Source organism: Petaurus breviceps, unplaced genomic scaffold (assembly GCF_028583685.1).
Source record: "Petaurus breviceps papuanus isolate PSGF00001 unplaced genomic scaffold, PetGlider_PUasm1.0 220, whole genome shotgun sequence".
NCBI lineage: Eukaryota > Metazoa > Chordata > Mammalia > Diprotodontia > Petauridae > Petaurus > Petaurus breviceps.
Window position 1 is genome coordinate 17,406,277 of NW_027185876.1, and position 14,618 is coordinate 17,420,894.

The following is a 14,618-nucleotide window of genomic DNA, read 5'->3' on the forward strand; positions in this document are numbered from 1 at the left end:
CTCTTTCATTATTCTGGGAGTTAGTGAACAAGCCTTTTAAAACTAGTTCTAACCAGCAAAATCTTGAATATTCAGGAATATGATTTTCTCCTCTCCCTACCTTCACTGTGGTTCTTCCTGCATACCACTGCTCAGATAAATTATTTTTAAATCCAAAACTTTCAGCATGTCATTTGGAAAACACAGATGTGATTTCCAAGGTCTAAAATTCACTTTCCCCATAGATCCTTTCCCAAGCAAACACATTTCTACACAGTGATTTTCTTTTGAAGCAGGGATCTGAGATCTGTATCCTAATATAAAGCCACATTTGACATGGACACTTAGTAAGTCCTTGTTGATTGATGGAGCCGTAGTCTCATGAAGGAATGATCATTCCTCTGTGATTGCTTCATGTCTTGATTTGGAGAAAGCAGAATGAAGCCTAACACACGGTAATCAAGAAAGTCGTGGGACTTCCCCCTTTCTTCCCTGAATATATGTGAGAGGAAGCAGCCAACCTTGAGGGCCCCAACCCAGACATTTTGAGGTGAATGAGCAAGAAAATGCAGGCCTGAACTAGTGAGGACCAGAGTCCCCTGTTCTGCCTAGCACATGGGCATTTATCCAGAGAGGAATCAGCCAGTTGCCTAGCGCATTAGCATTCTCTATGCCAGCTGGCCAAGGGATGTGCAGTGTGCCAAGCAGGGAAACGTGTGAATGGGATCCACGCCCATGCATCCCTTGAGACAGTCAAGGAGGAAAAGTGGGAAATGTAAGTGGGTCATTATATCTAGACAGCATCATGACCAGATCAGAAGAATCAGAATGAGACCTGTTTTAAAAGAAATAGTAATAGCATATCCCTTAGGTTATTCACATAAAAATATCAGTGTGGAATTTCAAAACTTTGCTTTTGGTTGACTAAAGTCCCCAAACATGTAGGGAAGATAGACTTTGAGCTATCTGATTTGACAGAAATGGAAAAGAGATGATTGGAAAGGGGGTAAATATTTCTCACCATTGAGAAAGAGAAGGTCAGAGAATAAAATGTTACTGAAAACACCTGGATGGGTTACTTTGACTATAAATGTCTATGAAACTATGGTTCAGGGCATGTGAAGTGTTAGATGTTGCTATTAACCTGAGCACTTTGGTTCTAAAGATTCAAATCATCTCAGCTCCAGAGTGGAGAAATTTCTTATTTGGGAGTAGAAGTAACAATGCAAGCCATAAAAGAAAACCCGTGAGACAAGGGCAGGGGAAGTCAAAGCACTCATCTTTGTGAGAAAGAATTCCAGGTACTTTCCATATCGTTTCATTGGGGGGGGGGGGGGGGGGGAGGCAGCTCATCCCAGGACTTTTTCTCTCCTCACTTCTGAATTCATGGACTCGACTACTTCCTTCCATTATCATCCATTTATGTAGCTGTTTACATGTTGCACCTTTCAAAAGCATACACTCCCTCAGGAAACGGCCTGTTTTTTAGTTTTTCTTTCTTGCCCCAGCACCTAGAACACTGCTTTGTATGTGGTAGGAGGATAGCAGTTGGTCCCATGATTTCATTGATATGGGGAACTCAGAGCTGAGGAAACTTTCTCTCCCATAGTAGTTTCTTAATAACTTACAGTCTCGGGGAGGCCAGGTAGCACAGCGAGTAAGAGCACCGGCTCCAGTGTTGAGAAGACCTGGAGATCGAATCCCGGGCTCAGACACTTAGCACCCACTCAGAAACACCTGGCCCTGTAACCTTGAGCAAGTTACTTAACCCCAATTGCTTAGGGGCGGACAGGTGACTCAGCGAGTAAGAGCACCGGCTCCAGTGTTGGGATGACCTGGATCAAATCCGGGCTCAGATACTCAGTACCACACCCAGAAATAACTGGCCATGTAACCTTGAGCAAGTTACTTAACCCTGATTGCTTTAAAAAAAATAATAATTTACAGTCTTTAAGGATTAAGGAACATTTCATAGAGAAAGATATTAGCCTCAGTGTTAAAGGTTAAGTATGATTTTGTTAGGTGGAGGTAGGGTGGGGAAGTCATTCTAGATACCTAGATACCTAGGGAAAGAGATGAATAAAGATCCAGACGTAGAAGGGTTCAAGGCACATTCAGAGAAAGTACATCATGGTCTAACTAGGAAAGTAGTGGTAGATAAGACTGGAAAGATAGGTTGGAACCAGATAGATAGTAGGAGATCTTGGATGCTGAGCTAACGAATTTAGAATTTTATTATAAAGCAATATGTGGCTGTTGAAGGATTTTGAGCAGTGGAGCAAAGGGATCAAAATGGTCTTTTAAGAAGACAGATCCAGTGACACTGTTCAGGAAAGATGAGAGGAGAGACTAGAGGCGAAAGAACCAGTTGGTAGAAATTTTATATTGTCAAGACAAAAGGTAATGAGGAACCTGAAATAAAGTTGTAGCTCTGGGAATGGGAAAGAAGGGACATACATATGGTAGAAACACTGTGAAGGGAAAATTCACAGAATTTGACAGCTGATTGGATGTCAGGGCAAGAGAGGGCAAGAAGTCAAAGACGATTGAGGTTTCATACCTGAAGGACTTGGAGAGCATCTGCTTCCTAATTCCAGTAGTGCTTTTTCTGATCACCAGGAATTTGATTAGTGTCTGGTGAAATGCTGGACATAAGGTGCAGAGAGAGGGTGAATGCTGGTAAATTTGGAAAAATGGAGTCATGAGCTAGTACTGCCCCTCCTGAAAGAGATATCTGGTTACACACATTCCTGGGAAACTAGAGGGTTCCTCTCATTCAGTAATTTCTACATATGCCAAACTTTATCTGGAGAAGGAATTTGGGGAAGATTGGAAGAGAAGAGAATGGGAGGAGAAGGAAGGAAGGAAAAGAGAGACAGAGACAGACTTTCCAGGTCTCAGTGTATCGTATCATCAGAGTCATTTTAGTCCCCAAAGACATCTTGCCTGCATCCGGAGGCATACGAAGGCAGAGTTAGGGCAGAGAACATTTCATCATTTAGAGCCCATAATGCTTACCAACATCCCAAGCTTTTGTTTCTTAAACATCAAAGAGATCCAGAGAACATTAGTGCATGCACCTATCCATCTTCCCAGGGTACTCAGAAATGCAACATTAGGGATGGGAGTGTGGGGGCCACAACCTACCCCACTTTGCCATATAGGTGATCTCATTAGGAATAAAAGCTACACTTCTTTGAAGACTTGTCTTACCTTTAGAAGTCCAGGGGTGAGGAACAGGCATTTAAAACAGTGCATATAAGGAGACTTCCAGTCCCCCCCCCAACACACACACACACACACACACACACACACACACACACACACACACACACACACTAGCATCTCTTGCACACCCTTAGCATAGGTGGTCCTTTGTGAAGAAAGAGTTCCCTCTAGTGGAGATCAGCTGGACATGTTTCAGTTTCTTTAGAGCAGGCAAGGACAAAACCCACACCAAACCTTCTCACTGGAAGTCTGAATGTGCCTTTGGGTCAGGTTTGTTTTTCTCCTTCTGTTAAAAAAGCAGCAGCTCTTCAGTCGCAAGACCTGACTGTCATTGCCATGACATTCCCATTCTCTTACAAGTCCTACAGAAGAATTAAATCCAGAGCTGGCATTGGGATCCGGCTGTTGCAATAAACAGCTGCTTTCCAAAGGGCCAGCAACAGTTTTGGGTTCAATTGAACACTTGTCTTGACAAAGGCTCTCCTATGAGGGGATGCTGTCGTACCCCAGGATGGTCTTAAGGACAGTGGGCTTCTCCTCCAGGACCATCACTCAGCTGAGTAAATGCTTTCATGGGTTGTTCTATACCAATACTGAAATGGAAATGTAGGGGACTGTGCAGCAGGAAGCCCATACATAGGTACTGCACAGACGACTTGTTCCTTTAACAACCTTGTTTCAGGCCAAGCTGTTGCACCAGGGGATGCAGTCAGGGGGAGGCAATGGGGGGAGGTGCCTGCGGGGCTCATCAGGGGCTCAGGGTCCTGATCATATGTGATGGTTTCTGGATTAGGTAACTGCTCCACTGGTTGAAATTGGATCTTGGAGGATGAATGTTAACATCTCTGGTGTCCTGGCAGAAGGTTCATTTGAGTCTTGCATGGTGCTGTAGAGATAAAAAGGAGCTTTTAAATAATCATTTTGTCTCCTCCTCGCCAGAGTGCAAGCTTCCAGCAATAAATAGGAGATATCAGATCTGCTTAGACACATCACCCTTTTCATTTATTTATTTAATGTGGGGAGGATTTTTTTAACTGACTAGCTGAACTGATTCAAGCGTCAAGGAAGCCCAGTATCCACTTTTCTCTTGGTATATTTTGTTTCATTCTCTAGGTGCTTGCCTGCCTATAATACCATTTATGCAGACACTGACCTCTACTCTAGACACATCAGAACCAAGTGAATCTTTCCAAAAATTAAAAAAAAATCTCCTCTTGGTTAGATTGTCCTTAACATTTAAAAATCTGGTATTTCTGTATTCTTTCCTTGCTTTTCTTTTCATGAAAATTTGTTTTATTTGGTAGATACAGAAGCTGTTTGGATTCATCTGTTTTACTTTTCCCTCTCTTTCTGTTCTTTTCCTCTCCTTGTGTCCCATTTCGATCTCTGTATTTTGTAATCTTTTCATTTTGGATTTTGAGTACAATGCAGAAAAGTTATGTTACACTATATTAAGATCCTAGCATGCCAAGTTCTTGTTGGTCAAATTATAAAAGAAATATAACCCAGTGAGCCCAAGTTTCTTCTCTACAGCATTCACTTGCGTGATCCCTAAAATGACGATTTCAAAGCTATTTGATATTTTGTCCAACTCACACAGGCTTGCTTTTCCCAAACAAATATATAGTTTCAGTCCTGAACAATGAAATTGAGTCTGTACAGAGTAGACCTTTAAAAGCTATGGCAGCCCAGAGAATTTTGTGGAAATATAACGTTGCTGTGAAGGCATCATTACATCCTTATTTCTGTGTTTATTTTGTGATACTCACACCTGAATTTAAGGGAATACTTGATATGATCTTGGAAACCTTATTAATGCTATTTGCTGTTCAGCAGAGATTTTTTTCATCGTTAAAGCAATTAACATTTACTAAGTAAAAAGAAATACCCATAAGCCATGTAAACAAAGTCCCCCTCTTTGAACAAATCATTAGCATAGAGTGACAAGGGATTGCTGGGCTCTGATTCCAAGTGTTTGGGCTGGATTCAGCGTTTTTTCTCCCCTTAGTTCTAAAGCAAATGGTGAATGATATTCAGTTTTTTTAATAAAAATATTTATTAACCATTATTTCTCCATAGGACTTCATAAATTTCAATGAATAAATGTAGTGAAATAGAATATAAATGCCAAATATTGTTCAAAAGTACCATTTTCAGTCTTAGACAAATGAATACATTGTTTAATCTGTTTTCTTAGTCTCTGAAACAATGCAAATTGTAAACCATTCATGGTAGCCCTATCCTTTGTGACTGTTAATATAGTCTTTCCATAAAATTCCCCATAAGGGGCTCCACCCAACAGGAAAGACAAAAAACCCTTTCTTACATCCTTTGGACATTGTGTGGAAACCAGTGGAACATGAGGATTGACCACTTCTCATTTTGACTAGAGTTCCAGATTTAGAGTCACAGAAATTGAATGGGAAGCCTGCCTCTGCCAGCTACTTTTTTTTGGTCACACATACTTTCTGTGTGACCTTGGGCAAATACACAAGACCTTTCTGTCTCTCACTTTCCTCATAGATAAAATGAGATGGTTGGAGTAGATGACCCCAGAGACCCCTCCCAGTGTTAGACTTGCCGTTCCTATGGCCCTCTGTTCAGGCCTTACATTTTCTGGTGTCCTTTACTCCTCTTCTTCCTTAACTCATACACAAAAAAGTTATCTGGATTTTTTGGTGGGTTTCTTTCTATTTTTTAAACACACAAATAGAAAACAAACCCTATGGACTCTTTTTTTTTTCCAGAAATAAAGTCATTCTTTCCATTGCTGTTGAATATATGTCCAGATGAAAAAGTTGGGAGGGAGTTGGTACTGAAGTATCTATGAGGTGTGTGTGTGTGTGTGTGTGTGTGTGTGTGTGTGTGTGTGTGTGTAGGGAAGAGGTCTCTTGTGCACCTTTGAGCCCGATGTACATAGGTAGAATTGTATGTGTTCCTCATTTTCATGATTCTTTGTCAGTCGATGGTTGCTATCTGTGTCTTACGTCCTTCCCTTCCCTTCCCTTCCCTTCCCTTCCCTTCCCTTCCCTTCCCTTCCCTTCCCTTCCCTTCCCTTCGGATAAGGTCACTACTGTTCTCTTTTCCTTTAAAATAAGAGAAAGAGAAAGATTTCCCACGGTCTTCTCCAAGACCTTTCTATTATAAGCAGGAAGTTGTAGTCTCGTCCTATAAAATGATATAATACCCCGAAAAGGTCAGTTTCTCTTCCCATTGGGTTCACATCTGCTTTCCCCAGGACAGCTTTGTGGAGATGACCTTTGTAAGCTTCAGAGACATGTAGAATTTGGAAGAAACTCTCAGAGCTCAAAAGATGTATTCCATCTTCAGCTACTTCTATGGTTTTTCCAACATGACCTGGAAATAGCAGCCACCCTATCCTCTAATCTTCAGCTCATTACCTCAGAATACACTGGGTAATTGGATTCTAACCACCACCTCTTAGAAACTTAAAAGCTGGCCTATTACTCTCTCTGTCTCTGTCTCTCTCTCCTATCCAAACAAGTACATAAATGAATAACCCTCATTTTTTTTCATACTACAATTTGCTCCTATGCACCTCTTTAATAAGGTCTTGGCTATTACACAAAAGTTATGATTTAAGGCATATTGTATGCAAATTGCATATAAACTAAAGGGGAAGATGTAGATGCTGCTTTATTCATAGCAGTACTTTTATAGAAGTAAAAGAAACTAGAAAAAAAAGATTTTTTTTAAACTTGGGGAATATCTAAACAAATTGTGATATATGAACATGATGGAATTTTGTTGTGCCATGAGAAGCCATAAATATAAAGAATTTGGAGGAACATGGAAAGACTCATTAGGACCATAGAACATAAGGTCATGGATCTCCTCCCACTTCCTAGTTCCACTTCCACCCCAGAGCTCTGGATTTTATCTGAACTGTGGTATTGTGAAAAGTGGCTTACACGAGGAGATTTTACCTCCACTATCCATATGTGAGGCAGACTACATACTGTGCTGGGATTTCTCCATGCTGGTTAGGTCCTTGTGTATTATCGAAGCGACTCCATCTTGGTCATTATAGAATCATTGATGTATATTTTGTAAAATTACAAAGCAGCTTAGTTGATGTGAAATAAGTGACCTCTTTGATATAGGTGTGCCCTCCATCAGTGAAGATTGTGACCCACAGCACCTTCCCATGCTTCACAATTTGTCATCTGGCCATAGCAAAGGTTCTCTCTAGGGAAGGTTCTCCCAGTAGATTGAAGGCTTTCTGTGCCCTTTTCATATTTTAGGATAAAAAGGGACACACCCCCCCCAGGCTATCTTTTGTTATTTCTTGCTCTCACTCCCTGACTGATCCCCATGAGGCAAACATTTGGGTGGAAGTACTGTTTCTTGAAGTGAACATTCAGATTTTAGTGGAATTTACTCGGAGGGAAGATTGACAGGTGGACTCAGCCATGCTTCTCTGTTCTTTGGCCATTTTTAAAATGCTGTACTGCAGCTGGTGTAGGAATTTATTTAGCATATGTATAATGACACTAACCTTTTCCTTGAATTAGTGTTAATAAGAGCTAACTATTAATAGTAGCCACATTTACTTGGAGTGCTTTCTGGCTTGAGAAGTACTTCACACTCATTGTCTTATTTCTCATTATATGACTGTGAGGTATGTGCTACAGATCAGGAAACTGAGGCTGATAGAAATTATGTCTTCCTCAGGCTCCAGCTTCCTGACTCAAGGTCTGACAAGCTTTCTCCAGCGCTGTACCTCACCACCATGACCCTATTAATTTTTTCCCTTTTTGTTTGTCTTCTCTCACAGTGTTGAGTATCCGAGGAGCCCAGGAAGAGGAGCCGACGGACCCCCAGCTGATGCGATTGGACAACATGCTGTTGGCGGAGGGGGTGGCAGGGCCGGAGAAAGGTGGGGGATCTGCAGCAGCGGCGGCAGCAGCAGCGGCATCCGGGGGAGCTGGTTCAGACAACTCAGTCGAGCATTCTGACTACAGAGCCAAACTCTCACAAATCCGACAGATCTACCACACAGAACTGGAGAAATATGAACAGGTAACCTTAAAAACTCATATCTCTCCCTGGTGTGTTTAGAGAACGGTAAGGGGCAAAGGGCAAAAACTGAGGCCAGTTCACAGAAGACAGAGGGAGCAGGCAGTTTCCTCATTGGGGAGCTCGGAGGAATGGGGAGAAGTTGCCGAGGGCAGGTCTTGACTCCATATAAAGAAAAATGGCCTAACGATAAAAATGACTCCTTTGGTACAGTGCACATCCTTTAAAGGATAGAAAATCCTTGGTTGCTGAGGGTCTTCACACTGAGGTGGAAGATCAAAATAAAGAACATTTATTAAGTTCTTCCCACGTGCATTAGACACCATGCTAGTTGGTGTCAGAAACCAACTCCAGCTCCTGTGACTCCATAACCAGGGCCTTTTCAATGACACCACACTTCTTCTGCCATGTTGTAGAGAGTTTCTATTCAGGTACCAATCAGACCAGATGACCTGAGGACCTTTCCAACTCTGAGAATCTATGATACCCTGGCACAGGGGTGGAGGTCCCAGGTCCCATTCCCCCAGCTAGAAAACAATGCTCAGGACACCTGCTGTGCTCACTTCCCTCCCTTCCCTTTCCGAGAAAGGAGGGTCACAGTACTATCCTATCTTCTACAGATGATAGGATGAATACCGTCAGAATAGTGACTGTTCAAAATGTGTTCAATGTGATTGATTCAAGAATAGTTAATGATAGACTCCCCCAACCCTCCATCAAAATAAAGGTGTTTATTTGTTTTTAGATAGAATACACTTACACTTGGGAATGCAGGTCCCATAGTGTAGTGAAGAAACTACAATTTAATAGTGGAACCAGAGGATTTGGGAGCAAAGGTCACCTCCAACACCTCAGTGTCACCTGGGTAACATTGAACATTTGACCTCTGTGATTCTCAGTTTCCTCATCTGTGGAATAAGGAGATTGGACTAGAGAACCTTTGAGGTCTTTTCCCGATTTAAGCCTTTGATCCATGATCTTATATTTTATCTGATTTGGAAGAATGTATTTGTTTTAATTCAAGACAATTCATAATTCCTCCTGAGCCCATCTCCCCTAATATTTCAGGATTTTGTATGTGGTGAAGAAGATTCTAATTCATAGAACAATGAAAGCCTTAATGTGAAATACTCTTCCATATTGCGAATGTATTTATGTGTATGTGTAATGGTGATATGTTAGGGAAAGTACATTGGACCTGGAGTTAGAGCTAGGACTGTGTGACTATGGGTAAGTCACTTAACTTCCCCTCATCTTTTAAATGGTGGTAATCATTGAATCTCCTACCTTTCTGGATTGTTGTGAGGAAATCATATCTTAAGATGTGAAAACACAAACAATTCTTGTTGCTTATGATATCTTGCTCAGGCAAGACATATGACAGCTACTCACTGGCCTCATACCACTACGATTGATTATCACGGAAGATTTAATCTGCTCTGTTTGCAATCTGGGCCAGTTCACCCCTCCTTAGGCCACCCGGTTCCATTCCTCTACCTGTCTCCTGTACCTAGAGCTTGCCACATTGGTTCTGGTTTTAGTACAAATACATGATTGGCTTTTGCCCTACTACTGTAGCTCATAACTCCCAAATTCAAGTGGTCCATTAGCCTCAGTCTTCCCAGGAGTAGCAAGTATGGGCCTTTAACATCATCACACCTGGCCCTTTAACATCATCACACTGAGGACTAATTCATGTAGAGCCAACTTGGTATGGCATAGTATTTAGAGTCAAATGATCTGGGAACAAATCCTAGATTTGTTAAAATCCTCTCTGACCCTGGACAAGCCGTTTCCCATTTATGAGCTTTAGTTTCTGCATGTGTAAAATGAAGTCAGACTAGATGGTCTCTAAGGCCCTTTCCAACTCTGTTTCTAATCCTTTGTCCCATATGTAAAGTTGTATTATGAATCTCTTCCATGATTACTAGTAAAGCCTGAACTCTGGGTATCATCTTTATCTACTGACTAAAGAATTTTATCAAGATTCTACTGGCCTAATGAATTTATTATTGAATACAGAATACTCTAAGGAGTCTGAGCAGACCTGATGTCCTGGGAGAACATTAACTGGATGGCTTTTCAGATGCCTGTTTTGTGACACGTCCAAACACTTCAGTGGTATAGTGCAAATGGCTTGGAATTTGAATTCAAATCCTTGCTCTGATACTCACTACCTTTGTGACCGCTGACAAGTTGCAATCAGTTGAGTCTCAGTTTCAATATCTATAAAACAAAGGGATTGAACAAAATGACCTGTTAGGCCCTTAAGATATAAATCTACAATCCCATAAAATATAATATTGTCATAAGTTCCCGTATTATTTTTCTTCATTGCTTTTAATTGTCATGTTGAGATTGTTTGCCTTTAAGACAAAAGATGGTAAGAAAATGAGATAAGTAAAAGACTTTCCGCCATCCAGAATATGCCAATCTCTTTTTAGGATGAAAGACAACTTAATAGGAATTTTAAAATTTAAAATAGAAATAGACATTTTAAAATTTAAAATGGATAAAGTACTTTTATTTCTCTCTCACCTAAACCTGAAATGGATTTCCTGAAAATATCCCTCTTGCATATGTACCAAAAAAAAATCAATTGAATTTGAAGAAAGTCCTTGTAATTTTCCATTTCAAAGAGGAGAATTTTCCCCCAGGATATAAAAAGAGAGAACATAAGTACAAAGGTTTTTCACTTCTTTTTAGTAGAGCAGGTTTTCTTTTTGTCTTTGCCATAATATACAGAATGTTGACTAAAAAACATTTCCTCGGAGCCCCAAGGAAAGCTTGGGGATAAAATAAGCTACAGTTTTCTGACAACAGTGGCAGTAGTAGTCCTCAGCTAGCTGAGTGATTTTGAATGGAAGGTAGAGATACTCCTCGCGTACTCTGAATGCCTGGGAGACACTCTTTTTTCCCATCATGAATCAAAAATAGGAAAATTGGGTTTTTTGGGAGCATACTACGGATTGCCCAGCCAGAAGGAAGAAATAGATGAATTCTAGAAGCAGTTCATCAAGTTGGTGTTGAGGCATAATGTAGTAGCAATGGAGACTTCTGTGATCTCCTTTTGGACTTCTGCTAGTGTGTTGCAAAAACCAGTGATTGAACGAATCTTAACTTGCCTTGATGATGATTTAATTCTTCAAAAGGTGGAAGAAACAAATGAGACTATTATTTCCTTCTTCATTCTAATCATAAGAATGAATTGTTTACCAAGGTTGAAGTAATGGGAACCTCGAGGAAAAAGTAACTATTTCATCTTGAAATTCATGATAAATAATAAGGGGAAATTTGGATGTCATATGACGTATCCTCTGGCTTTTGGGAGCATGCATTTCCAAGAACTTGAAAGGATTTGTGTGGTCCTTTGCCCTAAACTTTGACAGAGGAAATCAGCATGGGGGGAAAGGATGCTTTATGTAACAGCAATTTGAAGACCTGGATGAAAAGCAGAAGATAGGTTAAAAACAGTTTGGGAAAAGGTTAGCAGGGGAGAGGTGGGGACAGAACCTGGACCTAGAAATTAACCCCTGGTGTCCTGGAGCTCCCACCTTCCTGTCCCTGAAGAACCAAGCCCAAGATTTTAATGCCTTTGATTACTCAAGGGCTCCAATTTGCTTCCTTTTGAGAAATATGTGATGACCAGGGCATAGCATCCTGCCCAAAACTCGCTCCCAGGACAACTCATTTCTTATTGCCCTTTCACCTTAGAAAAAAATCCCATCTCTGATCTCTGTTAGCTCACTATAGGACTAACCCCCATCCCCCAAAGCCCCCAGCCAATAACTTAAACATGATGGTGGAGAGGAGCCTAAAGAGATTAATATGGTTGTATGAGGAGTTTTCTGACCAATTTGTAAGAGACATCCTCAAGATCAAAGAAAAGACATACCTGAAAAAGTATAGTATGGATCATAAATTTTAAGCCATAAAGCAACTTATTATTTCTGCCTCAGTTTACAGATAATAATAAATGCAAACATTTATCATTTAGTACTTATTTTAGAAGTTCCAGGCACTGTGCTGACACTTTTTCAATAATTATTTGATTCTTACTACAACCCTAGGAGATAGGTGCTATTATTTTCCCCATTTTGCAGGTCAGGCAACTGAGGCAAACAGCGTTAAGTGACTTGTCCAGGGTCCTTCAGCTAGTAAGACGCTACATTTGAACTGAGGTCTTCCTGACTCCAGGCCCAATACTCCATCCATACTCTGCTGCCCCAGAAAGCCAGAGAACTGAAATGACTAGGCTACAATCACAAGAGATATTAAGTAGCAGAGATGAAATTTGAACCAAGTTCCTTTGACTGCCAAGTTAGTTCTCTCTACATTAGAAAGTTCACATTATTCAATCCAACAAATATTTATTAAATGCTTACTATTTATAAGCACATACTACAAATGGTTCTTTCTATATACAAGCTCTTAATACTTGTCCTATTTGTATTTGTTAGACACTGGGCATAGAGAGATGAGAAATGTTGTGATTTCTACCTTCAGGGAACTTACAGTGAATATAGCAATGGAGAACAAACAAAAATCACTTAATACAAGATAGAATTTAATAGTTGCAAAAGACCAGGTCAAGACGAGGTGTGGTAAGACAATCTGAAGACAGAAAGAAGACTTTTATCTGGGGGGAGCCGGAGGAACACTTGATGGAGGAGGTGACAGCTGAGCTGAGGCCTGAAAGAAGAGAAGGGTTTCCGTGGACGGAAATGAAGGAGTGCTTTTGAGGACTGGGATAGAGAGGTGCAGACAGGAGAGCGCACGCCAGGATTTTGTTGTTGTCAAGTCGTGTGTGACTCTTTGTGACTCCATTTGGGAGTTTCATGGCTAAGATACCATTTTTGGTTTGTCATTTCCTTCTCCTGTTCATTTTGCAGATGAGGAAACTGAGGCAAAAAGTGGTAAGTGATTTGCCCAGAGTCACAGCTACATAGTATCTGAAGCCAAGTTTGATGGCCAGGAAGATGAGTCTTCCTGACCAAGCCCAGTGCTCTGTCCACTGTAGCAGAATGACAATAAAAAGTGAGAAACTCAACAATGCAGGGGAGCCATACTGTTAACCATCCATTTAGGGAATGGCATGCCTCCCTGTTTCTTCATTATTTGTCAACAGTTTTTCAGAGGATCCTGTTTTCTGGTAGGAAGTACTGTCAGAGTGGAAATATGACCCTACATTTTGGCCGTGTCTGTGAAAAGACCAACCTGCCAGTTCTATGGTTGATTTTCTGCCTCCTTTCCCTCACCCCCAAAGTGGCAGGTTGATTGGATAGTGACGCTCTCTACTGGCTATTACTATTATTGTTTTGGAGGAGGGTGGGGACCAAACCTTGAATCAGCTTTTGTTTCATCCTGAGGTTTTGATGTAAAAGAGGTGTCTGAAGACTTTCTTTAGAAAGAAGGAATTGGTTTTCTTTCATTCATTACATAAGGCCTAGGTGCTAGCACCAGCTTCTGTGATCTTGCAAGGGGTAGGAGCCCCCACCAAGAAACTACATGCCATTTCTCATACACACGTACACTTATGTTTGGGTACCATGTTGTTTCCCTTCAATGGACTGTAAGCTCCTTGGGGCCAGTCTGTTCCATTTTTGTTTCCATAGCCTAACATGATGCCTGGTACATGGATACTTACTAAATGATTGTTTTTGAATTATAATAAAGGTAATCGGGGGAGAGAGGAAACTTAATCTCTTGCCATTCAAAAGGCCATACAAAATTATTTATATAATGAGTATTTTTGATATAAGATAGGTGGCACAGTAGCTGGAGCCATGGACTATGTGAGTTCAAATTCAGCCCCAGATACTTACTAGCTAGATGACCCTGGGCAAGTCACTTATGTCTGCTTTACTTTCTTCATCTTTAAAATGGGGACGCAGTTGTTGTATGTACTGATCCCCTTTGTCATTCTTAAAAATACTACATAAAATACTTCATAGTCTAACTATTGTCATTACGTAGAAAAAAAATGTATAGATTCATACACATATATATTTAATATACTATATATTTGTATAAATATAGAATATATATATACATATACATGTATTTAATATACAATATATTTGTATATATGCAGATATATACATACATATGGATGTCTTTAATATATCTGTATATATACATTTATGCATACATGTATATTTAATATATATTTGTGTATGTATCTGTATATCTATATACATATGTGTGTGTTTAATATACAATATATTTTTATATATACGGATGCATTTATACCTACATATACATTTTAATATACAATATATATTTGTACATATACATGTGTTTGATATGCAGCATATCTATATATACATGCATATATATGCATACATATAGTTGTATTTAATATACAGTAT

The 14,618-nt window shown here is 40.2% G+C and overlaps 1 protein-coding gene across 3 annotated transcripts in view; it reads left to right on the plus strand.

Annotated features, from left to right (window-relative positions):
• Nucleotides 1–14,618, plus strand: part of PBX1 (PBX homeobox 1) — a 328,301-nt gene that overhangs the window by 259,121 nt on the left and 54,562 nt on the right. For all 3 annotated transcript variants that reach the window (XM_069094679.1, XM_069094681.1, XM_069094680.1), the window contains one exon: nt 8,006–8,250. In XM_069094679.1, coding sequence (XP_068950780.1) covers nt 8,006–8,250 — 245 coding nt within the window. The remainder of the gene's footprint in view (nt 1–8,005; nt 8,251–14,618) is intronic.